This window comes from Sphaeramia orbicularis, chromosome 16 (assembly GCF_902148855.1).
Source record: "Sphaeramia orbicularis chromosome 16, fSphaOr1.1, whole genome shotgun sequence".
Taxonomy (NCBI): domain Eukaryota; kingdom Metazoa; phylum Chordata; class Actinopteri; order Kurtiformes; family Apogonidae; genus Sphaeramia; species Sphaeramia orbicularis.
Genome location: NC_043972.1, coordinates 47,332,261 through 47,358,295, shown reverse-complemented (window position 1 = coordinate 47,358,295; position 26,035 = coordinate 47,332,261). Strand labels below are relative to the sequence as shown.

General features: G+C 39.5%; 4 protein-coding genes and 1 long non-coding RNA gene across 6 annotated transcripts in view; 2 read left to right on the top strand and 3 right to left on the bottom strand.

Moving 5' to 3' along the window:
• LOC115435617 (aldehyde dehydrogenase, mitochondrial-like) overlaps positions 1-26,035 on the bottom strand; it is a 534,672-nt gene that overhangs the window by 424,929 nt on the left and 83,708 nt on the right. The gene's annotated exons all lie outside the window — the stretch shown is intronic.
• Positions 1-26,035, top strand: part of LOC115435619 (zinc finger protein 664-like) — a 493,117-nt gene that overhangs the window by 418,933 nt on the left and 48,149 nt on the right. The gene's annotated exons all lie outside the window — the stretch shown is intronic.
• Positions 1,640-21,054, top strand: LOC115435656 (uncharacterized). The gene is made up of 3 exons (XR_003937721.1): positions 1,640-1,650; positions 19,248-19,253; positions 20,862-21,054. It is a non-coding gene; the product is annotated as an uncharacterized LOC115435656 (long non-coding RNA).
• Positions 15,809-26,035, bottom strand: part of LOC115435634 (zinc finger protein 239-like) — a 695,125-nt gene continuing 684,898 nt past the window's right edge. Inside the window, exon 3 of the mRNA XM_030158183.1 lies at positions 15,809-15,919. The gene's annotated coding sequence lies outside the window, so the exon portion shown is untranslated. The remainder of the gene's footprint in view (positions 15,920-26,035) is intronic.
• Positions 24,569-26,035, bottom strand: part of LOC115435652 (zinc finger protein 658B-like) — a 44,251-nt gene continuing 42,784 nt past the window's right edge. Inside the window, exon 5 of the mRNA XM_030158223.1 lies at positions 24,569-25,542. Coding sequence (XP_030014083.1) covers positions 24,988-25,542 — 555 coding nt within the window. The 3' untranslated portion in view covers positions 24,569-24,987. The remainder of the gene's footprint in view (positions 25,543-26,035) is intronic.

Sequence of the window (26,035 nt, the reverse complement as noted above, 5' to 3'; positions counted from 1 at the left end):
GAGAAAAGTTCCCAGTCCCCCACCTCAGTTTAAAAAATTCCAACATCAAAGACTCAGCATTCAAAATCTTTACACCCTTTCATCTAAATTTTTAATTTAAGTGTGTATTAAAAGGAAAAATGTAAAATAAGTACTGTAAATAACTAATGTGTTAACCATGCACAACTTAAACAATAAACTTACACAATAAACTGCTATTGTAAAAAAAAAAACAAAAAAAAAACTTAAGCAACAACAACATATAATGCAACAATAACATATTATACAATTGGAAATTGGTGATGGATGGATGGATGGATGGATGAGGGCTGGCTAAGCAGAAGGACAATGAAAAATGTTATCAGTCTATTTTGTACACAGCACAGAGGTAGGCCTCATGCAATGGTGGACTGCTCACACGTGTGTGGTGATACCACCTCCCACAGATGTCACAGGCAATCTGAAAAATATACATATATATTAATATTTATTTACTAATTTTTCTTAAAGCTTTACCTATGAATATTGGTTGTTCCTTTTGACATCGCTTCATCACTGGTGCTTCTCTGTGGGTATTTTCTCTACTATATTAAAGGAATGTGTTCATGTAAACCTAATATGAACCATTATCTGAACTCTCCAATGTTACACTTCATGTTACATACCCACTGTGGGTCATCAGTGTCCTGTGCTCCACAGTTGTGGCACAGATTCTCAAGAGACTCTGTAAAACAAAACAATCACCAAAATACACAGACATTAATACACACACAAAAAAAACCTTCCAAAGTATTATAATAGCATGTTTTGTTAATTTGTTGGGATTACAGAAGTCAAATTCATTCATTACTGAATTATCTTTTATTCGTCAGATCAAATCTGTTGTTAATTTCATAAATGTGTTTTCACTAATAACAGTCATTCCATTTCTCTATCAAAAACAATCCCCACTTCTATTATTATAGTACTTTCGAATATACCATTTTCTACTTCTTCTGTAGATTCAGCGTTTTGAACAAGGTCTTGAAGTTCAGCTGCCTGTGTGAGGCCACGGCTTTGTTGAAGGACTTTCCTCTTGTAGACCGTGGGCCACTTCTCCAGGAAACTTGCAGAGATGGCATCACCAAACATCAGACTGAAATCTTGCAGACAAGATGGAATAAGTAAAGACAGAGAAGTAAACATTACTAATACTATTGTTATGAAGGACATTCGCAGTTTCAAAGTAAGGGAGTTGAATATCCACATACCAATCCTGCAATGTCTAGGAATCTTGGAAATGTTGTGAATATGTCGGAAGACTTCACTGGGTCATGAACCATCTTTTGGCGATAGATGAAGGTCTGCTTCATCTTCTCCTTGACAACTGCTTCATCCGCTGTATGCTTCATTAGTGCTGTGGCCTCTGAACACAGGGTGTCTGTGTTTAGCCAGTTCTCCTCCACAAAGGGTTCTCCATCACGTTCTGGACCACCTGTAACAGTACAGACATTTTACAGATGACTGACAAAATCAAGCACTGATCTGACCTAAATTTAAGTGCTTTAAATGATTTCTTACACCCCTATAAACCCTCATATAATCATTCTCCAATCATATGTCATGAATTAGACTTTCAGTCAACACACATTTTTAATAAACATACCTCTTTGTGTCAGTGGCTGTCGGCCGGTCCTCTTTTGTCCTTCTGATGCTTCCTTTGGACAAATTTCAGTCTCCATGCCAGATACCCACTCCCATCTTCTGCATTGTAAAAATGCGCCTAAAGTAAAAAGACATTCAGTCTGGGTGAGCAGGTTAAATATATTTTCATACTTTTCCTTTATAATATACATATCATATCAACAGATGAAAAATTGCTCAATAAACGAGTAGAGGTCAACCAATATTTGGCTTTTTTTGTGAAAGTAAAGGTGGGCATCTAGAAAAAAAAATCTTAAATTGGACTAAACCACCCAACATGAACATTCAGAGCATTTTTTTTTCTTTTTATGGTTTTAGAGTCCCAGAGAACACAGAGGTGAAAGAGAAATGGGTTAGACTTAGTTTTGATTCACTTATATAGCCAAACCTGTTCAGGATCAGACAAGTATGGACACAAGGCAGTGATGCCCCTTGCATACTCCTCTTTAACACACCTTGAAGAACTTGTCCTAGACACACACACACACACACACACATAGATGCATAGATGTCACTTTATGAGATCAAATTTAAATGTTACATGCAACTGACATCTGCAAAAGGAGGGATGTTGTACTACTGAGTCAAACCAAAAATTTTAACGCGTCAGTTTAACACACCCATGTTCACTTGTCATATGTGCAACCAATATCTTGACCATATCACGTCTTCTGGAATTGGTTAGGCTTTTTGTCTGGGCATATTCATTCAGGATCCTCTCTCCTCCAGGTTTGTTACTCAGAATGTTTTCAATTTTCTAAATGGAAGTCAAATTTTTTACTTTTTTATTTAATCAAGGAACAAAAAATGTGATGATGCTCAGGTTGTATTTTCTGTTTTTGAGGATTTCTTTACTTGTTTAAAAAAAAAAAAAAAAAAAAAAAACAGGATAAAATTAATAAATATTATCTGTGAATACTATAAAAAGGTCTCCAATTATAGCAATAATATTCACATTTTCTTTAAAACTTTTCAGAAAATAATCCCCTTTTTTGTGAAATGTATGTACATACTTTATTTTTACAACTTTATTATGAAAAATATCATGAATATCTTTTTAATAAAAATGTCTGAACAAGTAACATAGAAACAAGGTAACAGTCTAGTAATATCCTCAAATAACACCATGGTTGAAATTTTTTATTAATTGTTTCAATGAGTGCCCAATAGAAGTTTAACAAGGATTGGCAAGTACTGTACAGTAAAACATGTCAAAACTCAAATTCATCTGTCATTTATCACTCAATCTTAAAGTTTGAAATTGTGTTTAAACATTCTAAAATGATGCAAGAAAATCTGCTGAGTTCACCTGAGCTAGAGAAGTAGCCTTATTTGCACATCTTGTAGAAGGACTGGACTGCAATATGATGGTGCTGTCAGAGTCCCCCTCATTCTCTCCACTGGTGCTTTCAAAGGAGCAACTTGAAGAGGAGTTCAATGAATCTAGCAAACATGTTCAGATTTGATAGGTGTGATTAACACAAAACAATTACACAATGCAAGTGCAATTCAGGTTTGGGATTGGAAGGGACAGGTTAGCACAGAAAAGATGACTTCAAAATTAAAGGAGACTGCTCAGTTTAATTTACTGCTTCAAATTCTAACATGATACCAATTTTACAACATAATGTCCAGCCCTAATTCAGAGCATGTTTAGAAAGACAGGAATGTATGAATTAATATATGGCTCAACTCACCATCAGGATTTGGGGTTTCAGGCAAACATATCTCCAGCACTCCAAGGTTTTGACTTTTTACAAGAAACTCAAACACCTCCTCATCAATTTCAGTTTTGGAATCATCATAAACTTTGAGGTCCAGGGTTGGAATGTCAAACTTCTTGGCAACTGTGATGACAAAGTAAGTTTACACAACCTTACAGATGGATTTGCTGAGTATAGTAGAGAAACAACTGATCAAGAGTAAATCAAAGGGCATCTTCTCTTGAACAGTTTGTGTAATCTCAAAACTATTACAGGTTAATTCCATTTATCAGTTTAATTATTGTTTAAAACGGGACAATGTACAGTTAAAACATAAATGACATCATTTGATGCACTGTACCAGATTATAGCTTAGAGCTAATTTGCGTCTGTACCCATCTCTAACACATATTTGAGAATTTGTTGGGTTTCTCTAATTAGTAGAGCATGGTCTTTGTCTGCTTTACTTGTAAAGGGCCATGAGATGACTTTTATGATTTGACGCTGTACAAACAAAAATCCATTCAATTATTGTGTCAGTTAAAGTATTATAGAACTACATCACAACTAGACTCCCCCTTTCTGTTTTTAATTAAGTTTAAATTAAATAAATTTAAACTTGAATTATAAATTGCATGTAGTCGGTGGGTTGTAGATGACAGATATCCATCATTCTTTCTATTTGAAAGCCAGAACTGGACAGGAGTTAGAAGCAAACTTTATCTATAATCTCCATGTAGAACATCAGCACAAGTTGTCTTGCAACCATGTTATTTGAAATGACCCTGTTAAAAAACACTACAAACATATGAAACCCATGATAAAAATGTATGCAGGAAAAAGCATCTCATATCTGTGTGTAATTACATTTTTCACTCACCACACTCCAAAAAACATTTGAAAGTCAGTTGCCCCTCATAACAAATGTACTTTTGACGATCTCTGTATTTGACTGGTACGGCTGCCATCCTTCATAACAAGGGAAGAAAGCTAATGTCAATTATATAATCACACATATACACAGCCATTTCATAGTTTTAACAGTGACAAATTAAGAGCATGTATTGGCAACTCATTAGAAGTACAATCCCACAAGAACTACAAACAACTATTCCAGAATATGCAAATAGTAAAACAGATATGAGGACATAGTGTAATGCCTGTAATGAAGATACTTTATTCAGAATACTGTGACAATTTGACAACATGATCACTGTTACTGCAGTAGGCACAAGAAGCAGTCACTAACAATAATGGACAATTAAGAAAATTAATAAAACGATGAAATATTTAGTATTTATATATACACATGAATGTCTAAATGATCATAATACTAGCCTGCTTCATCAACACCACACTGACAATCTGTCACAGATCACATGTCCATCAGACTATGGTGACTGAGGTTTGCGAGTAGCAAAATGTTTTCAGTTCCACACTCATATATCAGTTATCACAATGCATGCTAATGATCCTAGAGTTCAGAAGATGTTTCCTGCCTCAATCAACAAGACTGCACATGACTTATTATGTGTGGGGATTTTTAGCCGTGAACAGTGAATTGCTCTGATCAGAGTGATAAATGGAAAATGTTATGACACACATGACATTACTGGTATAATGATAAACCCTGGTAAAATTCCCCACTTCAGTATTACCCTTTCAAATTCTAATTATCATTAAAACCGTGTTTAATTGCTGCACTTTGAAAAACTCACTGTGGTCAATGTCAAATGATTGAAATGATCAACAGATCAGATCAAACTTTCGCTTGCAACACATTATTTTGAATAGTACATTCACAAAGAATCTTCTGGAAGCTAACCAGTACACTGCATGAGCTAGCTCAGGCAGTCTGTTCACAGTCAATTCTATTATTACACTGGCTACTGTCTTGCTAACGCAATACCTCACAAAACCTACACTACCCGTTAACACACGATTTATTTGACCATAAATGGTTGTGATCTGTTCAAAGTAAAACGCACTGGTCACAGACTTAGCTGCAGATCAGCTACTGATTAAAGTCATTTACTGAGTACAGTATATGTAAAAAAAAAAAAAAAAAAAAAAGTGCTGGCTGTAATGTACTCCAAGCATAAAATCAAATCTGTCCCTCTGAAGGACATTTCTATTGCCTGTTCCTGTACAAAGCTAAAAGAATCTCACATCATATTGGACCAAAAACAAAATTAATTAACATGAATTCATCTATTTAATGTCAGGTACTGAAATGATGTTAAATTCAGTTCATCCTATCTATAGCAAAAGTGATCTAGTCTCTTACTCCATTAAGTAGTAGAAGCTGTGTGTAAATGACACTTCAGACCACTGAGTCAGATCATTGGCCCAGTCTGTTCAAACCTATGGACAACAAAGTGGGTGCAATTTTAGAATTGGAGGGGGACTTCCCCCCCACACGTCATTGTATGAACTCCTTTAGAATTCTGGTGTTTCCAGGTTACTGCTCTGTCTATATATTCCACTGGACGGTTTTTAAACGCCACTTTTCATCTGTCTGCTGACAGAGCTGGACTCACCTTCAGGTTGTCTATCAAAATGATAAGAAAAAAATTATTTTAGGCCAAAAATGTCGTTATCAAATACTTGAATTTTTTTCTACTTCCTCCCATCTTATTTTTAAAAACCAAAACTTCAACCCTTTGTGGCCTTACCTTTACTTATAGATGAAGTCCATGCGCCGATCCTTCTCCACGAAAAGCTGTGACTTGGTTGTAAAAGTCTTCCTTATTTTCTCTTAGTTTGAAGAGTCTCTTCGCCTCAATAGAGCTTATGGCCAAAGAAGAAAGACGTCCTTGATAAGGCAGAGCATAAAAAAACGCTGTTGTTGACCTACTAGCTTTAGCTTGGCGCCCACTTTCAATTCCTTCTGTTGAAGCCAATGCAGCTACAAAGCACCTGTCAGTTCACGTCCGCCCCCTTGAGGTGAGGCAGAGTACTGCCTGCCTCACCTGCTGACTTTTCTCTGCACTTTATTGTGCGATCAGCAGGAACAATTCTCACACACGAACATTAAAGACATTACACAGACTGTACAGAGTCATGCTGTAGAACAAATATTTCTGTAAAGTCCATATTGACGATATGCTGAGGAACAGAAACGGGCACGCGCCATGTGACCCAGTTTGTATTGCCTCGCGCAGTCAGATGTGAGGCAGAGCTCTGCAGTGACTCACTGGGGTTTTTACTGAATAAAATGTCAACAACGTGTAGAGTCATACTGAATATGCATCTGTAACACAGATCAGTGGAAAATATTGACATTTATTTTATGCACTTTTTTCTTTTTTACCATGATAGCCTCCCCTGACCGCACGTCACTTAATAGTACATTCACAAAGAACCTTCTGGAAGCTAACCAGACATTATGGGGGGGGACCCACACACAGACACACACACACACATACACACACAGCTGCACGTCATTGTATCTATGGACATTTTTTTAAAACTCCATTGGAGTTCCAGGTTACTGCTGTGTGCAGGGCTGGACTGAGACTCATTTTCAGCCCTGGAGTTTCATACCTCAGACCGGCCCACATTAGATCACGACCAATTATTATTAAAATCATGGAATCATAACCTTACATGTTAGGTCTACACACTGTTCTGCAAAGCCTTGTAATTCAGTGTATTTTCTAAAATATTTCCAAGTCAGTGAAAGTAAAGGTTGCTTCACTGTGGATTTATTTCAACAGTGAGTGCACATCCACATCTCCAACATTATTATTCCTCACAACACAACAACAATAGAATCTATATTTTTGTTCTTATAAGTGTTAACATTTTTCAAACCTTTAAAATGTTTGAAATAAAATAAAAGAATATGTATAAATATTAAATAAAAAAATAATACAAAAAATAAAGCCTGCTGCAATTTCTAATAACTATCATTTTTGTATCCTCTGCAACAAAAGATTTCCATCACAACTTACTTGCGGTTTGTTCCATCTTTGCTATTGAAAACTTTTGGTATAGTGATATTAGGGGTTTGATGAGGATGATAAGAAAAAAATGTCTGTATATCCTGTGACTGAGGGCGAGCAAAGCAGTCAAAGCTAACAACAGACTCATCTTCATCTGTCTCCTTTGTGCCTAGTGGTTCAGGGTTGTGCTGCTGAGCTGCTCCTCTGTCATCAGTAGACTCTGCTCTCCCTTTCACACTTCCTCCAGTTTCCCTGGACTCACCTGCACCTGTATCACAATAAAAAATAATATCTACAGACATTTTGACTTACTTAACCAATTCAGATATTTACATTGGCAAAATATGCAGGCTTATTTAATATTACTTTATGCTATTGCCTTTCAGTTGTGGGCTTTGTGTATTTACTGTCTCACTTTTAATAATAAAAAAATAAACCAGGTCAGGATTATGGTTTGGGTATAGAAAGTGGTTTTACTGGAACTAATGCTTGTTCACACAGTCTGTTCCAACAGCTCACCTTTTCCTTCCATCCTGACAGGAACAATCCCCTCATCACTACTGGCTCCTGGCTCTGCTTCTGACACTAAAGCACATTTTAAAAATGGTCAGAATTCTCAGCACAAATCTTCTATTTTGCAAAGCCTTGGTGTCAGTTTCATTCATGCTGTGCTGAATCATGGAGCATCTCAGAGCCCCTTTCATACTGAACAGGCCTACACCATACTCTTCATTGTAGCCTTTTTATTCTAATAATCTTCCCTCTATGAGCAGTCCTACCTGCCCACTCTGGACTTGTGGGCTCATGGCTGGTGTCTGCTGCTGGATCTGCTTTCTGACTCTGAGGAGCTACAAGGCAAAGTTTCCCAGTTATGTGGCGTCGCATCATACTATTATTTAAATGGCATAACGTTATGTTACACGCCACAATGCCACACAATTCACTGACAAGATAATTAACTAACTTGAAAGGTGGTTTACCCGGTTCATCGTCCTCATTAGTTGTTTTCAACCGGGAGGTCGTTTTTGTGAAAAAGTTGCAGATTTTGGCACATTTGGCTGCGTTTGCTTCCAGAGCTTTCCTCTTTTTAATTGTTGCTTCTCTGCACCACCCTTGCTCTTTCTATTATCTATGTTTCAAACAGCAAACACAGCTGACCATCCACAGCCTACAGAGCACAGATCGTATATGCTCCACAGCTACAGTATAGAGCAACTAACCGTATGCAAGGACATGTTACGTCAGGTCTGCGTCTGCTTGCTAGTACAGGGGGTGGGGCCCAGGAACAGCGGTTGCAGTTTACGTGATCAACCCAGTGCTATGACTGAACCCCCCGCTCCCCGCCAAAAAAAAAAATAAAAAATTAATGTATATTTAAAGTGAACTCCGGCCCTCGCAGCCTAAATATTATACCGGCCTACCGGGAATTGTCCCGGTCCTCCTGATTACCCAGTCCGGGCCTGCCTGTATATATATATATGTATATATATATATATATATATATATATATATATATATATATATATATATATATATATATTTATATATATATATATATAAATATATATGTGTGTGTGTGTGTGTGTGTGTGTGTGTGTGAGACCGTATTTTCTCTGCGTTGTGTTTCTTTGTGTTGCGATGCGAGATGGACCAACAGGACATGACGTGGAGATTGGAGGAGCAACGGATGCTCACACTCCGTTTATTTCCTGACAAATTGAAATCAAAGTACAGTCAGTCCGACTACAGTCCAGCCCCAAACTATAATGAGAAGACACCAATTAGCATGCTCTCAACACATGCACTCCATTCACCCTTCAAACATACACAATCAATCAGCACGGACACATAATCCACTCGAACACCACACAGACAACAATATAGATAAAATTAAATGCTAAAAAAAACATAAAATCACTTATAATATAACTCATAATGCACGATGACAATAGATTAAAACAGATAGCCTAGCTCTTCCCGCAACGAGACATTTCAAAAGGGAAGAGGAAGGGAAGGACCCCAACTTTATATTGGGGTACCCCTGGAAGTAAATGAAAAAGACCAGACATAAACCAACGAAGAAGAGGGCGGAGGACCAAACAAAACACAGGACTACAACTAAACAATGTCAGGTAACACACTTAAATTAAAAGAATAATTACAAAAATAACAGCATAATTCAAATCAATAAACTTATATTTAACAAAAGACCCTGCACCACAAGGGGGCGCTACCTCCCAATTTATCAGGATTTAATAGTACAGTAATAACAATGTTTTTTATATATATATATATATATATATATATATATATATATATATATATATATATATATATATATATATATAATTTATTTTTGGCGGGGGGTGTTCACTCATAGCACTGGGTTGATCACATAAACTGCAACCGCTGTTCCTGGGCCCCACCCCCTCTACTACCAAGCAGACACAGACGCACCGTGACCTGGAATGATCAGCTGTGTTTGCTGTTTGAAACATGGATAATAGAAAGAGCAAGGGTGGTGTGGAGAAGGCAAGAATGAAAAAGAGGAAAGCTCTGGAAGCAAACACAGCCAAATGTGCCAAAATCTGCAACTTTTTCACAAAAACGACCTCCCGGTTGGAAACAACTAATGAGGATGATGAACCGGGTAAACCACCTTTCAAGTTAGTTAATTATCGAGTCAGTGAATTGTGTGGCATTGTGGCGTGGAACATAACGTTATGTAATTTAAATAATGGTATGATGTGACGCCACATAACTGGGAAACTTTGTCTTGTAGCTCCTCAGAGTCAGAAAGCAGATCCAGCAGCAGAGGTATGAAACTTCAGGGCTGAAAATGAGGCTCAGTCCGGCCCTGGTTCAGACTAACATATTACCCTTTGAACCTTAAACATGCAGTAAACAAACTAACGGAACTTGTAGCTACTGTAACTTACCGGTAACTAGGGCTGCTAGATTATAGGAAAAAAAAAAAATCACAATTATTTTAGCAATAATTGAAATCACGATTATTAAAAACGATTATTTGTTAACCTTAAAGTTGTTTATTTTTTTCTTGCAAAACAATGTAAAATATACTCTTTAAACATAAATAAAGCTTTTAACCACTAAAACAAAGTATGTTCACTTTTGTATGAAACAAAAAAAATCTTTGAATGCAAAAAAGTGTACTGTAAATTCAAGTATGTTTCCTTTTGTAAACAAATAGTGCACTGTAATTAAACTGCTATAGACTTACCATAGAACTGTAGCAATAAAAAAATAAAAAAAATTAAAGAAACTCACGTAAAGTGCAAATTATAAATTCAAGTATGTTCAATGTAGTATGAAACATAATAAATTCAGTGGCGTGCCGTGAGGTTTCAGTTCAGGCCTTCTGTTTACATCAGCCATCTAGAATACGTCCGTTAGGGTTATACGGGTTAGGGTTAGGTTAATACGGGAGTTGCAGCGTAAAGAGATTCGGAAACTTAAGATTGCATTGCGGACGAAGTTGTTTTTATGTGTTTTAGTTTTTCATGAGATTATGATAACGGTGGCGGTGGTTAAACTTTAGATGGTTACAAAGGTTTGTTGTGTTAGCGGTCGGTGCGGACACAACTATGAAACACTTTTTGCACGTGATGTGTTTTTGCTCTTCGTCTTCTTCATTAAACCCAAAGTGATTCCATACAATTGAATTTGACTTGCCTTTTTTGTTTACCAAGCACTTCTGCTGTGATTCTCCTGCCGTTTTTCCAGACCGCTAGGTACAACTTTCCTCTTGGGGTGGACCTGCCGGCTAGCAGGCAGCTGGACCTTAGAGGGGGGCGGGGCAGAGCAGCTCATGGGAGCTTGCGTGCGCGTGAATTAAAACAACTCAAAATTAATAATCGTTTTTTCTCGGTTACATAATTTTTGTAATCGTTGCGTCTAATAATCGAAATCGTAATTGAATTTCGATGAATTGCACAGCCCTACCGGTAACTTGTTGTTGAATGTGTGTTCTGCTCCGCACAGCACATGCCAGTGTGGCATGTCGGTGCGCACCTGCTTGGTGATTAGTGGGTGGCACCGACAGAGCCTATAAGGCATAGTGGGTAGTCCACGCAGCCACTCAGTCTCATGTGGGTTTCAGAGGAGCAGCGTGTACAGACCAGTGGTTGTTGGGGCTTTATTGCTCCTTTGTTCTGTACCTGATCTCCAGCCAGAGCTGTTCGAGTAACTACCGTGTGGCTACCACGCACCTCCTCCTTTGTTTGCTCTCCGGCCGGTGTGCGTGCGGCCGGCTTTGGGTCGCCGTGATTCCCTCTCCGGCTGTTGCCGGGATTTAGCCGTGGTTTCCCCGTGGCGTCCCCCCTCTTCCTGCAGTCCGCACGTGCATGTGTTTTCGCCAACAGGACCTGCAGCGTTGGCCTGGCTTATACCCGCTGCCTTTGTTCGGGAAGTGCCGTTGTTTTGCCCGTCTGTGAGTCTACGGGGGTCCCTACACTGCATACCATCCTCTGGACCCCAGTCGTTACAACCGTGCGTCAGGTGCGCGCGCATGTGGAAATGACATCAGAGGTTAATTAATTCCTTCTGCCTTTTTCTCTTTTTCTTTTTTTTTATTTATTTTTTTATTTTTTTAATAGTTGGATTTATTTTGCATGTAGGGTGAGTGAGCTCGCATGCGTGTGTTATTTGTTGCTTCATTGCTTTGTGTGATTTTTACTGTCGTTGCTTTGCATGTTTCCTTATTTGCTTAGTTTTTCATATTTGCTGTGATTTATTTGCTTGCATTGTTTGTTGCCTTGCTTGCTGTTATGATGTTGTATTGCCTATTGAATTATTACTCTGATTGTCATGTTTTAATGATTGAATTTTAATTTTGCTAAAATAAATAGGTCTATTTTTTTTTAAGTGTTATTATAAAATAAAGGTTATTGTGTGTGATAAATCACATCCTCTGACTTATTTTGTCTTCACCTACGGGGCCATTTGGTAAATTGAGATAGGTCCCGGGGCCTTTTCCCTGGGTGGCGTTGTCAATTTTTTTTTGTGTTGATGAAAAAGGAAGTTCTGCCTTCCAACATTCTTCGCCCCCCCCCACCCCACCCACGCTACAGCAGCAACAGCTGTTGACGGCAGCATTGTGGAGGAAGTGGTACCTGTTAGCATCTTCTACTATGAAATAACGAAATAAATTAATTCGTTACCACGAGATAACAAACTTTATCTCGTGATAACGACTTAATTCATTCGTTATCTCGAGAAAACGAACTTTGTTATCTCGTGATAACGAATTAAGTCGCTATCACCAGATAATGGCCATAAAAATTGTGTAAAACCACGACCCTTCTCGGCTTCCGTAGTATTGTACCCCCCAAGCCGTTTGAGGTAAGAGAATGGGATCGGACTTCCGAGATAGTAATATAGGGAAAATCTCGCGGGATTTCGCATCACATGATGCACGATAATGTATTATTTTTGGTTTTCTCTTCTCTTATTTTATCTTTATTTAACCAGGAAGAAAATCCCACTGAGATTAAGAACCTCTTTTCCAAGGGAGTCCTGGCCAAGAGGCAGCACAACACATAGTTACAACATACAGTTACAACATTCAATAATTTACAGGACCAGTCAACCTATGTAAAACACATGCAAGCCATTGAGTTACTCTCTAACACTCCGGGTTTGGATTTAAAAGCATTCAGAGAGATCAGTTCAGTCAGCTCTGTACGGGCGAATGGCACAAGTATTGATGTATTTGGATTTGGTAACTGATTAAAAAATCAATTAAAATGTTAATTGTAAAATAGTTATTCCTGGAGTGCATATGTTGAAAACACTGATAAAAATATGTTTTTGTTAAAAAAGTCTTTAATTGGTCTGCCCAGTACATTGTAAAAATAACTAGTAATTGTTGATTTCATTAAGTTTTCAAATTAAACTGACTCAGAAATAAAGCTTTCCATTTACAACCTACAAAAATTTGTCTCCCCAGCAAATTTCTCTCATTGTTGTCCTAACTAAGATTTTCTAAACAGCACAACACAGATTATCAACTTTTGAGTAGATTTTTTGAGTGAAGATGGGAACCAGTGGGAAACCCCATAGATGACTGACGTGCACATGTACACATGGCCTGAACAAGTTTGAACTAGACCAGGGGTCACCAACCCTGGTCCTGGAGAGCCACTATCCTGCATGTTTTAGATGGATCCCTCTTCCAACATACCTGATTCAAATGATAATCCTAACATCCAGCTCTGCAGAAGCCTGATAAGGACTGTCAGGTGTGCTGGAAGAGGGAAACATGGCTTTTACAGTGTGCTGAAACTGTACCAGTCTAAGAAGGGAGCTCTTGGCACAAAATAAATAAGATTTCAGATAACATTCAATTGTGCTTTGTTTTATTCAATATCTATTTATTGAGCATTTTTCAAATATAATTACAGCAACATACATTTTCCTTTATATACACTGCAAAACGTTACAACCCCATTTAGTTATGTCCACTTATTTTTGCTCTTCAACTCAAAGAGCTGGTCAGTTGGACTGGGCAGGGGGCGTCATAGCGACAGTCTTACCCATTCCCCTCTGTCATGGTACCTACTTAGAATGAAGATGAAGCTGATGAAGTCCCACGCCTGTTCAGATGTGTGTGAGGGCAACAGGGGGTTGGTGGGCTGGGTGGTGATCTTGAATATCACCACCATGGCCTCAAATTTAGCCCAGGGAGACATTTCTGTCAGCATCTGCACCACCATCATGCCTCATTATAAGCACATAATTTATAATAACACCACTATATTTTCACACTTATTTATGTATATTTCCTTAATTATCATATTGATAATATATTTCCTACCACATATTGTACAAATTGTTGCTTTAATAGAGTGTTTTAATATGTATATTTGATATACATATTCAGAGCTATGTATGTTTGAAAATTTATATATTTATAAGCACTGCCTGTCCAAAAAAAAGTTGCACATGCAATATTTGACTGCACCACCTTTTGTTTTGATTACAAGAGATGTTCACTATGACATTCTTCTGCCACATAATGCTTATGTAGTGTCACAATAAGGTTCATAATAATTTTCCATCCATAGTTGCATACATTTTTTATTCTTGATGATGGAGAATCAGACCGCTGCATCTTCATCTAGAGCTTCATCACATCCTAAATTAGAATCTAGACTTTATGGATGCTCATCCATGTGTGAAAATGATGTCTCATTCTCCCTGAACCATTCTGTCACAAGCCTGATGATCTTGATCAACCCTTTCATTGTCCAATCTTTTTGACATTAAAGATGTGCACATGCAGATTTAATAACACTTAAGAAACACCCAGTGATGCACACGACAACACATCAAATTAAGACAAAGTCATATTTCACTGATACAGACGTGACTGGTAAATGGTAATTGAAAGGTAAATTGAACATTTATGGATGGTTTGTTCATGTGGGAGGGGCAACGGGTATAAAAGGCCTGAAGTAGATGCTCCTTGAGGCAGAAGTGGGGCTCTGCTTGAGTGAAGCAGGCCATTGAAGCTGCTTGTCCTTAGCCATGGGCTGGGCTTTAATTTCTGTTGTTGAAGACTGATTTTCCTTATGTTCTGTCAAGCTGATTTTCTTCAGTTAGTTTAGTTTTTTTTTTGTTGTTGTTGTTTTTTTGTTATTTTTCACTAACACAGCTCTAACAGCGATGTTACCTGGGCAAACACTGTAAATAAATCATACTATGGTGAAGATCATTCCAGCCTCCTGGTGTGTTTCCTCCTCCACTTGGCCAATTGTCACAGTTGGCCTCAGTTTGGGACTAAACCACGACCTACTCATCAGCCTTTCTGTCTCATCCATATTGTGTTCATCATGTTGTTTATGACTGATGTAAAACCACATAAATTCAGGACTCTGATGCCTTCAACAAATGTTGTTCTTCAGGTTGGGCAACAGTTAATTCACACATGCACAGTTGGTGGAAAAAACAAAACAAAAAGTAGAGCATTTTGGGGGATGACTGCACAGAACAATTGTGGAAAATAGTTCCAGAAGTAGCTGGTTTCATTAGTGAACAATGAACTAGTGTGAACCCTAACCAGCAACAGAATCACAACAAGTGACTGATTAAACGTCCACAAAGTCAATCAGAAGTAGTATTCTCATTGAAACCACGTCCTTGCTGACCTCCACTAGTTTAACTTTACACATTGTGGCAGGCTGAGGTTCTGTAACGTCACTGTTTTGTGAAGGTGGTCCATTAGAGCATACTTCTTTACTCTGAGGACAACAAAACACAGCTTTCAGTCTGGTGTTTGTCTGCACATCTGGACTCTACGGAACCAGATCTGGAGGTTTTTAAATTTCATGTTCTTGTCAAAAGAAGTTGTGGTGCTGGTCCAAACACTATGTTCCTTCTTGTCATCTGATGCTCAGGTACTTTTTGGTCCAGACGTTGATGATTCACATCTGTGCTGATCATAGGAGAGAGCAGAGGATGACAAGAATCTTGTTTCACATCTGTAACACTCAAACTGTTCTGGTGTGTTATGACACTGATTGTTTCTACTAGTTTCTAGAGTCTTACTTTTTGTACAATTGTTCAGTTTTTGTCTTTTGTGGAAATGTTTGACACATATTCATGTTTGGTACATTGTGAACCTGTGATAAAAGATCTGTGACAAAATCCAATCCAATCCAACTTTATTTATAAAGCACTTTAAAACAACCACAGTAGACCAAAGTGCTGTACAGAAGAATAAAAGCACAACACAAATTAATCAAAGCATTAAAAATATTAAAATAAAATAAAAAGTGTTAAAATATAAAAAACAGAAACAAAATCTCAACATTGCACGAGTGTTAAAAGGCCAAGGAGAACTGGTGGGTTTTAAGAAGAGATTTAAAAACGGGCAAGGAGGAAGCCTGTCTGATATACAGAGGCAGGTTATTCCACAGTCTACATTAGTAAGGTTTCTCTCCAGTATGGGTCAATTGTTGACACTTGGAAGAATTGGATGACCAAAGTATCTTAGTGCATTTATCACATGGGTACATCAACTTCTTTTTGTGAGCATGATGGTGAGAGAATAATGCAGAAAAGGCTCTGAAAGCCTTCACACACTAGTCACAATTTTATGGTCTTTCTCCTCTGTGAATACGTAGGTGTTTCTTAAGTCCACTCCTTCCGCTGAACATCTTCTCACACAGGTAACAGCCATATGGCCTTTGTCCGCTGTGGGTGCGTAGGTGTACCCGAAGGCTACTTGGGTTGTTGAAAGTCTTCCCACACTGGTTACACTCATATGGTCTCTCTCCGCTGTGAATATGTAGGTGTGTCCGAAGGCTGCTCATTTGGGTGAAAGCCTTCCCACACTGGTCACAGTCATATGGTCTTTCTCCATTGTGGGTGCGTAGGTGTGTCTTAAGGTTAAACTTCTGAGTGAAAGTCTTTCCACACTGGTCACACTCATAAGGTCTTTCTCCACTGTGGATGTGTAGGTGTGTCTTAAGGCGCCTCAAATGGGTGAAATTCTTCCCACACTGGTCACAGTCATATGGTTTTTCTCCAGAGTGGATGTATAGGTGTTCTTTAAGATAATTGATGCAGGTGAAAGTCTTTCCACACTGGTCACACTCATAGGGCCTTTCTCCTCTGTGCTTGTGCAGGTGTCTCTTAAGGCTACTAAACTGGGTGAAAGTCTTCCCACACTGGCCACAGCCATATGGTCTTTCTCCGCTGTGGCTGCGCAGGTGTTTATGAAGGCCACTGGACTGGGTGAAAGTCTTCCCACACTGGCCACAGTCATATGGTTTTTCTCCCCTGTGGATACGTAGGTGTCTCTTAAGGCTATTTGTTCTGGTGAAAGTCTTCCCACACTGGTCACAGGTGGGTCTTCCATCCATGTTTGCTGGAATCAGGTGATCTTTCCAAAAAACTATTTTTAGGTTCCACTTAAAATGCACCTTTGGCTTCTTTCTAAATCAAAACATAAACAAAAAGAAGAGGTGGTCACTAAAATGCAATGGAATGTAACAGAACAAACACATCTCGTCAGGAACAGACTAAGCAGATAGACAAAATTAACTAGTTAATAAAGTCTTCTCTTATCTCATCTCTATTATTGGTACAAACAGATGCAGTAGCGGTATATCCACTGTTAGTACTTGTATTTGGAGTAGTAGAATTTACAGTTATGGGTGTTTGTACTAGTTATTGGTAGTGACACTGGCAACGTCAGTTCAATTTTTAATAGTTATAGTTAGAAAATTATAACACAAGTTAGAACATAAGTTATAACAGTATAGTGTTTCCCCCTATCCACCCCCCCACCAATCTCTCTTTCTTTAGCCCTTGCTCTTTAACCCCTTTAACTGCTCAAGGCAGACACCTCCCCCAACAGTGGACGATGGTGTTCTTTGTATTATCTGTTCCTTAAGCCAGACCCCCACCCCCACAGACATTCCACTGCTCCAGTTCTTCAAATACAGCCTTTGTGTTTACTCCTACACATGTCTGACAAAAACACAACACTGGTTTAGCTTTAATTCCTCTACTTGTACAATGTGTGTGTAGTTCTAGTGCTGCTTACTGCTCTGCTGCTGCTTTTACAGAATGAATAATAGAAATACATGAGGAGTCCAATCCATGATTTTTTCAGCCTCAACAACTCCTTTGGCTTTGAAACACAAAACAACACACCAGCTCAGGAGACCAGGCATGAAGAAGACTCCCCCCACCCCCCAGGATTAACCCATGCAAGACAGCTGGGCCGGACAACATACCTGGTTCTGAAGGAGTCCACTGAAGAGCTCAACAATGTCCTCACTGACGTCTTCAACATCTCCCTGAGCCCAGCTGTTGACCCCACAGATTTTATAGCACCAGTCCTGAAGAAGCCCCGCCCATCCAGCCACAATGACTACCAGCCCCTAGTCCTGACCTCCATCATTATGAAGCGCTTTGAGTGGCTGGTCATGCACTACATAAAGTTCAATCCCCCCTCCCACCCCACAACCAACCACGACCCATTTCAGTTCACATGCACAGAGGACGCCGTCTCAATTGATCTGGATTTATACCATTTATATGTCATCATAGTTCATGTGTTACACCACTTATTTATTCTTATTGTAGTTTTACCTCTTTTTTAAGCAGTTTAGAGCCATGTGCTTAGTGAGAGTTAGCCCTTATTATTATTATAACCTTTATTTAACCAGGAAAAGGCTCACTGAGATTAAAAATCTCTTTTCAACAGTGTCCTGGCCGAGACAGCAGCAGCAGAAGTTACACAAAATAGAATTTACAGCCATAGATCCACACGAAAAATATCCATAAAAATATACATAAACCATAATAAAAGTCAGTACTAAAACCATACATAAAACACTAATTAAGAACACACATATAAAACTTCACCATTATTTTAAAAGGTTCTAAAAGTATAACAACAATGTTCCTTAAAAGCATCTCAAAGCAGAACCCAATTCAGTCAATTAAAAAAACATTTACATCCAGATTTATCCTTTTCCCATTCATTTAAAATGACTCTGAATGTATTAAAACAGACCTGTTCCTTTAGTTTTATCTCCTTCTGTAGGTTGTTCCACAAAGTGGGAGCAGAAAATTTAAAAGCTTTCTTTCCCAGTTCAGTTCTGACTTTTGGAACTCATAGAGATAACAAATCCTGGGACCGGAGACTGTAATTATTGAAGTCATTCCAACAGATGTAGACCAGCAAATATGATGGAAGCAGAAATAAAATACATTTATAGACAGAATACCAGTGTTTAAAACTATTAATCACTATAGATTACTATGGTTAGTTATGGATTCCATTTTTGAGGAAATAAAAAACAAAAAACTAAACAAAATAAAAGGAAAGAAAAAAAGACAAAATAATAATAATAACAATAATACATTTTATTTATAAGCACCTTTCAAGACACCCAAGGACACTGTACAACAAGATAAAACAGAAAATCCATAAAATACAAAGAAATAAACAAATGGATAAAAGAACAATTACGATATATAGAAATGAAGATGTAAAATGGAGAGCAAAACTTATGGTGGGTAGGCTACTCAGCAAAATACAATAAAACAAAACAGTCGTGGGGGTCACAGACACCTCCAGGCCTTTGTACGCTCAATGAGCCATTATTCAGGTCATTGTCTTGACGATGGTGAAACTTGCGTGGCAGAGGTGTTAGGACTGCATTAGTAGGAGATGGGTGGTGGCGTAGACCCCCACCCCTGTTGAGAAAAGCCTGTTCCATCTGGACACAGATGGCTTCTTTCACTCCTCTCCCAAACCATCCATCTTCCCTATCCAGGATGTGGATGTTCTAAGGGTGGAGATTTCATTGATTTATGAGAGACAGCGATAAAAAGAATCACCAGAAGTGAAAACAGAACAACTCTGTCTCATTAACACTGTAAAAAGTGAGTATTTGTCAACGTTCACTGGAGGAAGATGAGTTTTTCTTCTTATTCTGCAGCTTGAAAATGTTGTTTAAAACTTTTAAGAGCTTTGTGGTGTTCCTCAAAACTGCTCATTGAGTGAATAAAAACACAGTAGAGGATGTTAATGAAAACACAACTGAGTGGATTTGACTTGAAAGATGGTGATTCTGAAGGATAACATCAGGAGTGTGTGTTTGAGTCTGTCAAAACTTGTCATCTGTGTGGTGACTCCTGTAAGCGCATGCGTTTGGTTTTTCAGTTCAATACCTCTGCGGATTTAACGCTGACCCCTGGACCGGTTCCGTCTGGGTTAAAGTTCTTTGTCCAGGCAGATTTCAGCAGAGGATCTGGGAGAAGGGATACCTGAGCAGCTCCTCAGTGCTCAGCCTGTGTTTGGCCTCCACGAAGATGAAGCTGATGAAGTCCCACACCTGTTCGGACGTGTGTGAGGGCAACAGTGGGTTGGTGGGCTGGGTGGTGATCTTGAATATCACCACTATGGCCTTGAATTCACCCCAGGGAGACTTTTCTGTCAGCATCTGCACCGCCATCATGCCAAATTATAACCACATCATTTATAACACAACTATATTTTCACACTTATTTATGTACATTTCTTTAATTATCATATTGATAATATGTTGTCTAGCACATATTGTACAAATTGTTGTTTTAATAGAGTGTTTTAATATGTATATTTGTCATACATATTCAGAGCTATATATGTTTGTATATTTATATCTTTATATACACTGTCCGACCCAAAAAAAAAGTTGCACATGTAATATTTGACTGCACCACCTTTGGTTTTGATTACAAGAGACGTTCACTGTGACATTCTTTTGCCACATAACGCTAATGTAGTTTCAAAATAAGTTTCTTAATATTTTTTCCATCCATGGTTGCATTAATTTTTGATTATTGATGATGGAGAATCGGACTGCTGCATCAAGTCTTCATTACATCCAAAATTAGTCTGGACTTTATGGAGGCTAATCCATGTGTGAAAATGATGTCTCATTCTCCCTGAACCATTCTGTCACAAGCCTGATGATCCTGATCAATCCTGGCACTGTCCAATCTTTCTGACATTAAAGATAAGCATATGCAGATTTCACACAGTATATGAGTTCAGTCAAAGTAAATGGAAGCCATGTTGTTGACAGTCTATGATCCAACAGCAGAAGGATGAGGAGAACTCTAACCTTCACATAAACATAGTCATCCTCCCAGTGCTGTGTGTAGGACACACTTCAACATTCAACTCAAGATTTGAATCTATGCTACACACAATTTTTCACACTCCTTCATCATCATAACCTGTTGGAAAAAAGTCAAACAATGAAAGAAACTGAATGGAAGTGAGTCTATGTTTTAATAACACTTAAACACTCAGTGATGCACATAACACATCAAATCAAGACAGAGTCACATTTCAGTGATACAGACGTGACAGTAACATAACCTGAACTGATATCTGGAAAAAGTTACATTAAGAAGCAACTGAACAAATACTCTGCAGATGCCGTTAAAGGGTGATTATGGTAAATACTTTTGACTCATGTTTTAGGTCCACTTTACAATTAGAATAAAACAAGGTGATAAAGTAGAAAATAGAACATTACATGACAAAATGTTTGTATCGGTTCCACTGATGTCCTGAACTTTCTGATACATCAAGTGGTTCTTCTTTACCACACTGTGACGGCCCCGCACCTTTCGGGCACTAGGGGCACTGTCAGTTCTCTTTTGCAGACGGCGATGGCATGATTGGTGGCACCTGTGGCGGTCCAGGCCTGACTATATAGGCAGCTCGCCCGTGATGATCATTGGCTCTCTGGATCTCTGGCTCTCTGGTTGTCTCTCTGGTCTGGTCTCGGTGCTGCTGGCTGGCTGTCTGGTCTGGTCCTGCTCTGCCCTGCTCCTCCTGGCTGGCGTTTCTCGGCAATTTTGTGTTTTTGTTATTGTTAATTTACTTAATAAATCCTGTTACTTTTTCACCACCTCCGTCTCCATTCTGGTCACCACCTCAGAGCCGGGTTGTGACAAGTTGAGGGCGGGGGGAGTGCGCAACAGCAGGACGCAACACCTGAGCTTGCTGTTGCTGCCGCTGATGTGTGTTCAGTAAATGTCACACCTGTGGTACAGAATGATGAAGTCCGTGCACCTGATGAAAGTATGTTGTGTGGCAGACTGAAAAATTCTGAAACACTGAATAATAATAATCTTTCACTGGGTCACCAGGTGAAGGCTATTTCCCACTATCCTGTGCCGACCACCAAAAAGGAACTCATGCGTTTCCTTGGGTTAGTCGGTTATTACCGTTGTTTTTGTAAAAATTTTTCCACCATAGTTGCTCCCTTGACAGACCTGTTAAAGGCGAGGGCAAAATTCATCTGGTCTAACTCCTGTCAGCAGGCTTTTGACAGCGTAAAGACTGTTCTGTGTTCTCCTCCGGTCCTCGCGGCTCCCCGTTTGGATCAGCCCTTTCAGCTGCACGTGGATGCGAGTGACGTCGGAGCAGGGGCTGTGCTGCTTCAGACAGGAAGTGATGGCATTGACCATCCTGTTAGTTTTTTTTCAAAGAAGTTCAATGGGTACCAGATTAACTATTCAGTCATAGAGAAAGAAACTCTGGCTCTGGTGTGGGCTCTCCAGCATTTTGAAGTCTATCTGGACTGTAGTGTCCCACTGATCATTTACACTGATCATAACCCAATCACATTCTTGAACTCTTTGATCTGTCCGAACCGTAGACTGATGCGGTGGTTCCTGTTTTTACAGACATATAGTTTAGACAGTCGCCACATTAAAGGCTCTGAAAATGTTGTGGCGGATGCTCTGTCTCGAGCCTGATTTTTGATTCCCCCATCTCTCTTAACCCGCTTGCTTCCACCTGTCCCTCTCACTCTTAAAGTGCTTCTCCAGGCGCCGGAGTTGCTGGGTGGCTGGATGAGGATGGTAAGCTGGTGCTGGTTTTAAGAGACTGGGGTAAGCATACAAATCAAAATTGTTACTAAGTGAATGTTTTGTTTAACGTATTTTCTTTCAGACGGTCCTCTTAGAGAGAGGCCCTTTCTTTTTGGGGGGGGGGGTGTGACGGCCCCGCACCTTTCGGGCACTAGGGGCACTGTCAGTTCTCTTTTGCAGACGGCGATGGCATGATTGGTGGCACCTGTGGCGGTCCAGGCCTGACTATATAGGCAGCTCGCCCGTGATGATCATTGGCTCTCTGGCTCTCTGGTTCTCGGGCTCTCTGGATCTCGGGCTCTCTGGTCTGGTCTCGGTGCTGCTGGCTGGCTGTCTGGTCTGGTCCTGCTCTGCCCTGCTCCTCCTGGCTGGCGTTTCTCGGCAATTTTGTGTTTTTGTTATTGTTAATTTACTTAATAAATCCTGTTACTTTTTCACCACCTCCGTCTCCATTCTGGTCACCACCTCAGAGCCGGGTTGTGACAACACATTCATCTGCTGTTCAACACATTTTCAATCCAATCAAGCACATTCTGCAGGTCAGGGTTAGACCAGTGGACAAATGTTGAAACCAGTTTTGATGTTGTTATGGAAATGTTCAACTGATAACCACACAGAGGAGGAGAGAAAGTTAGAGTTAAAATAATAAATGCATTTATTGAGAAGTCAATCACAGAGAAACTCTGTAAGTGAAGTCTGATTAAACATGAGAATACTAAAGATTAGATAGACCTAAAGTCCAACCCCCTCGTACCATGGTGACACCCAGATAACATCCCCATACGTATATCGTACCACTCCATGCCATCCCTTCCCGTTCCACGTTGAAGAGGTCATATTGACCTCTTAACCCTAACCTTGTTTAAATCATGTCTAGCGTGCAGGCGCCATCACCTATCTGCACATCCAGACATTTAGGTGTTTGGGTTTTAACTCAAGGCAAGAACTCCGTTCCTGGGTCGGGGTGTTACAGAGTGGTAAACATCACACATAATCAAATGACATGAACAATGAATAAATGCATTATAAAATATAAAAAAGTTAATTTTCCACCACAGTGTGAAGGAAAACACTGGACTGGACCAGTACCAGATTGGACCACTAGATGAAGTACTGACTCGCTGCAATGTCATCTGACACTCAGTCCGTCATGTCTCCTCTGGTGGTAGTGAACTTCCTCCTCGACTGGAATGTGATCTCCTTCATGTTGTTGGCCTCAGTTTGAGACTAAACCACTGCTAGTTCATCATTCATTCTGTCTCATCCATATTATGGTCATCATGTTGTTTATGACTGATATAAAACTACATGAATTCAGGACTCTGATGCCTTCAACAAATGGTGTTTTTCAGGTTGTGCAACAGTTCATTCACACATGCACAGTTGGTGGTAAAAAAAAAAAAAAATGGGTAGTACATTTTGGAGGATGAACTTTAACTGCATAGAACAATTGTGGAAAATTGTTCCAGAAGTAGCTGGTTTCATTAGTGAACAATAAACAGGTATGAACCCCAACCAGCAACAGAATCAGAAACAAATGACTGATTAAACATCCACAAAGTCAGTCAGAAGTAGTATCCCCATTGAAACCACGTCCTTGTTGACCTCTACTAGTTGAACTTTACACGTTGTGTCAGGTTGAGGTTCTGTAACGCCACTGATTTGTGGAGGTGGTGCATTAAAGCACACTTCTTTACTTTGAGGACAACAAAACACAGCTTTCAGTCTGGTATTTGTCTTCACATCTGGTCTCTATGGAGCCAGATCTGGAGGTTTTTAAGTCTGATCTTCTTGCCAAAAGAAGTTAGGGCAGCTGGTTCAGACACACTGTTTCTTCCAGTCATCTGATGCTGAGGTACTTTCTGGTCCAGACCTTGATGATTCACATCTGTGCTGATGATAGGAGAGAGCAGAGGATGACAAGAATCTTGTTTCACATCTGTAACACTCAAACTGTTTTGGTGTGTTATGACACTGATTGTTTCTACTGGTTTCTAGTCTTACTTTTTGTACAATTGTTCAGTTTGTTTCCTTTGTGGAAATGTTTGACACGTTCATGTTTGGTACATTGTGTCACAAAATCTGCACTGGTAGGGTTTCTCTCCAGTATAGGTCTGTTGGTGACACTTTTAAGAGTTGGACGACCAGAGTATCTTCATGCACTTATGACATGGGTACATCAACTTCTTGTGGTGAACATGATAGTGAGAGAATTACGCAGACAAGGCTCTGAAAGCCTTCCCACACCAGTCAGAGTTTTATGGTCTTTCTCCTCTGTGGATGCATAGGTGTTTGTTAAGGCCACTCATGTGGGTGAAAGTCTTCCCACACTGGTAACAGCCATATGGCTTTTTTCCACTGTGGATGCGTAGGTGATTCCGAAGGGCACTTGGGTCGGTGAAAGTCTTCCCACACTGGTTACACTCATATGGTCTCTCTCCGCTGTGAATGCGTAGGTGTGCCCGAAGGTTAGTCATTTGGGTGAAAGTCTTCCCACACTGGTCACACTCATATGGTCTTTCTCCGCTGTGGATGCGTAGGTGTTTCCAAAGGCTACTTGGGTGGGTGAAAGTCTTCCCACACTGGTCACAGCCATATGGTCTTTCTCCGTTGTGGATGAGTAGGTGTGTCTGAAGGCTACTTAAATGGGTGAAAGTCTTCCCACACTGGTCACACTCATATGGTCTTTCTCCACTGTGGATGCGCAGGTGTGTCTGAAGGCTACTGAAATGGGTGAAAGTCTTCCCACACTGGTCACACTCATATGGTCTTTCTCCGCTGTGGATGCGCAGGTGTACCTTAAGGTTATAGATGTGGTTGAAAGTGTTCCCACACTGGTCACAGCCATATGGTTTTTCTCCCCTGTGGATACGTAGGTGTGTCTTCAGGCTATTTGTTCTGGTGAAAGTCTTCCCACACTGGTCACACTCATAAGGTCTTTCTCCGCTGTGGCTGCGCAGGTGTGTCTTCAGGCTATTTGTTCTGGTGAAAGTCTTCCCACACTGGTCACAGGTGGGTCTTCCATCCATGTTTACTGGAATCAGGTGATCTTTTGCGAAAAACTATTTTTAGGTTCCGCTTAAAATTCACCTTTGGCTTCTTTCTACATCAAAACATAAACAAAAAGAAGAGGTGGTCACTAAAATGCAATGAAATGTAACAGAAAAAACACATCTCTCCAGGACCAGATTGAGCAGATAGACAAAATTAACTAGTTAGGTAATAGACAGGACATTTTCAAGATAACCAATATTTGTTGGTTTCTCCTTAAGAGATGTGATTCCTGTATGAGACCAGAAAATGACA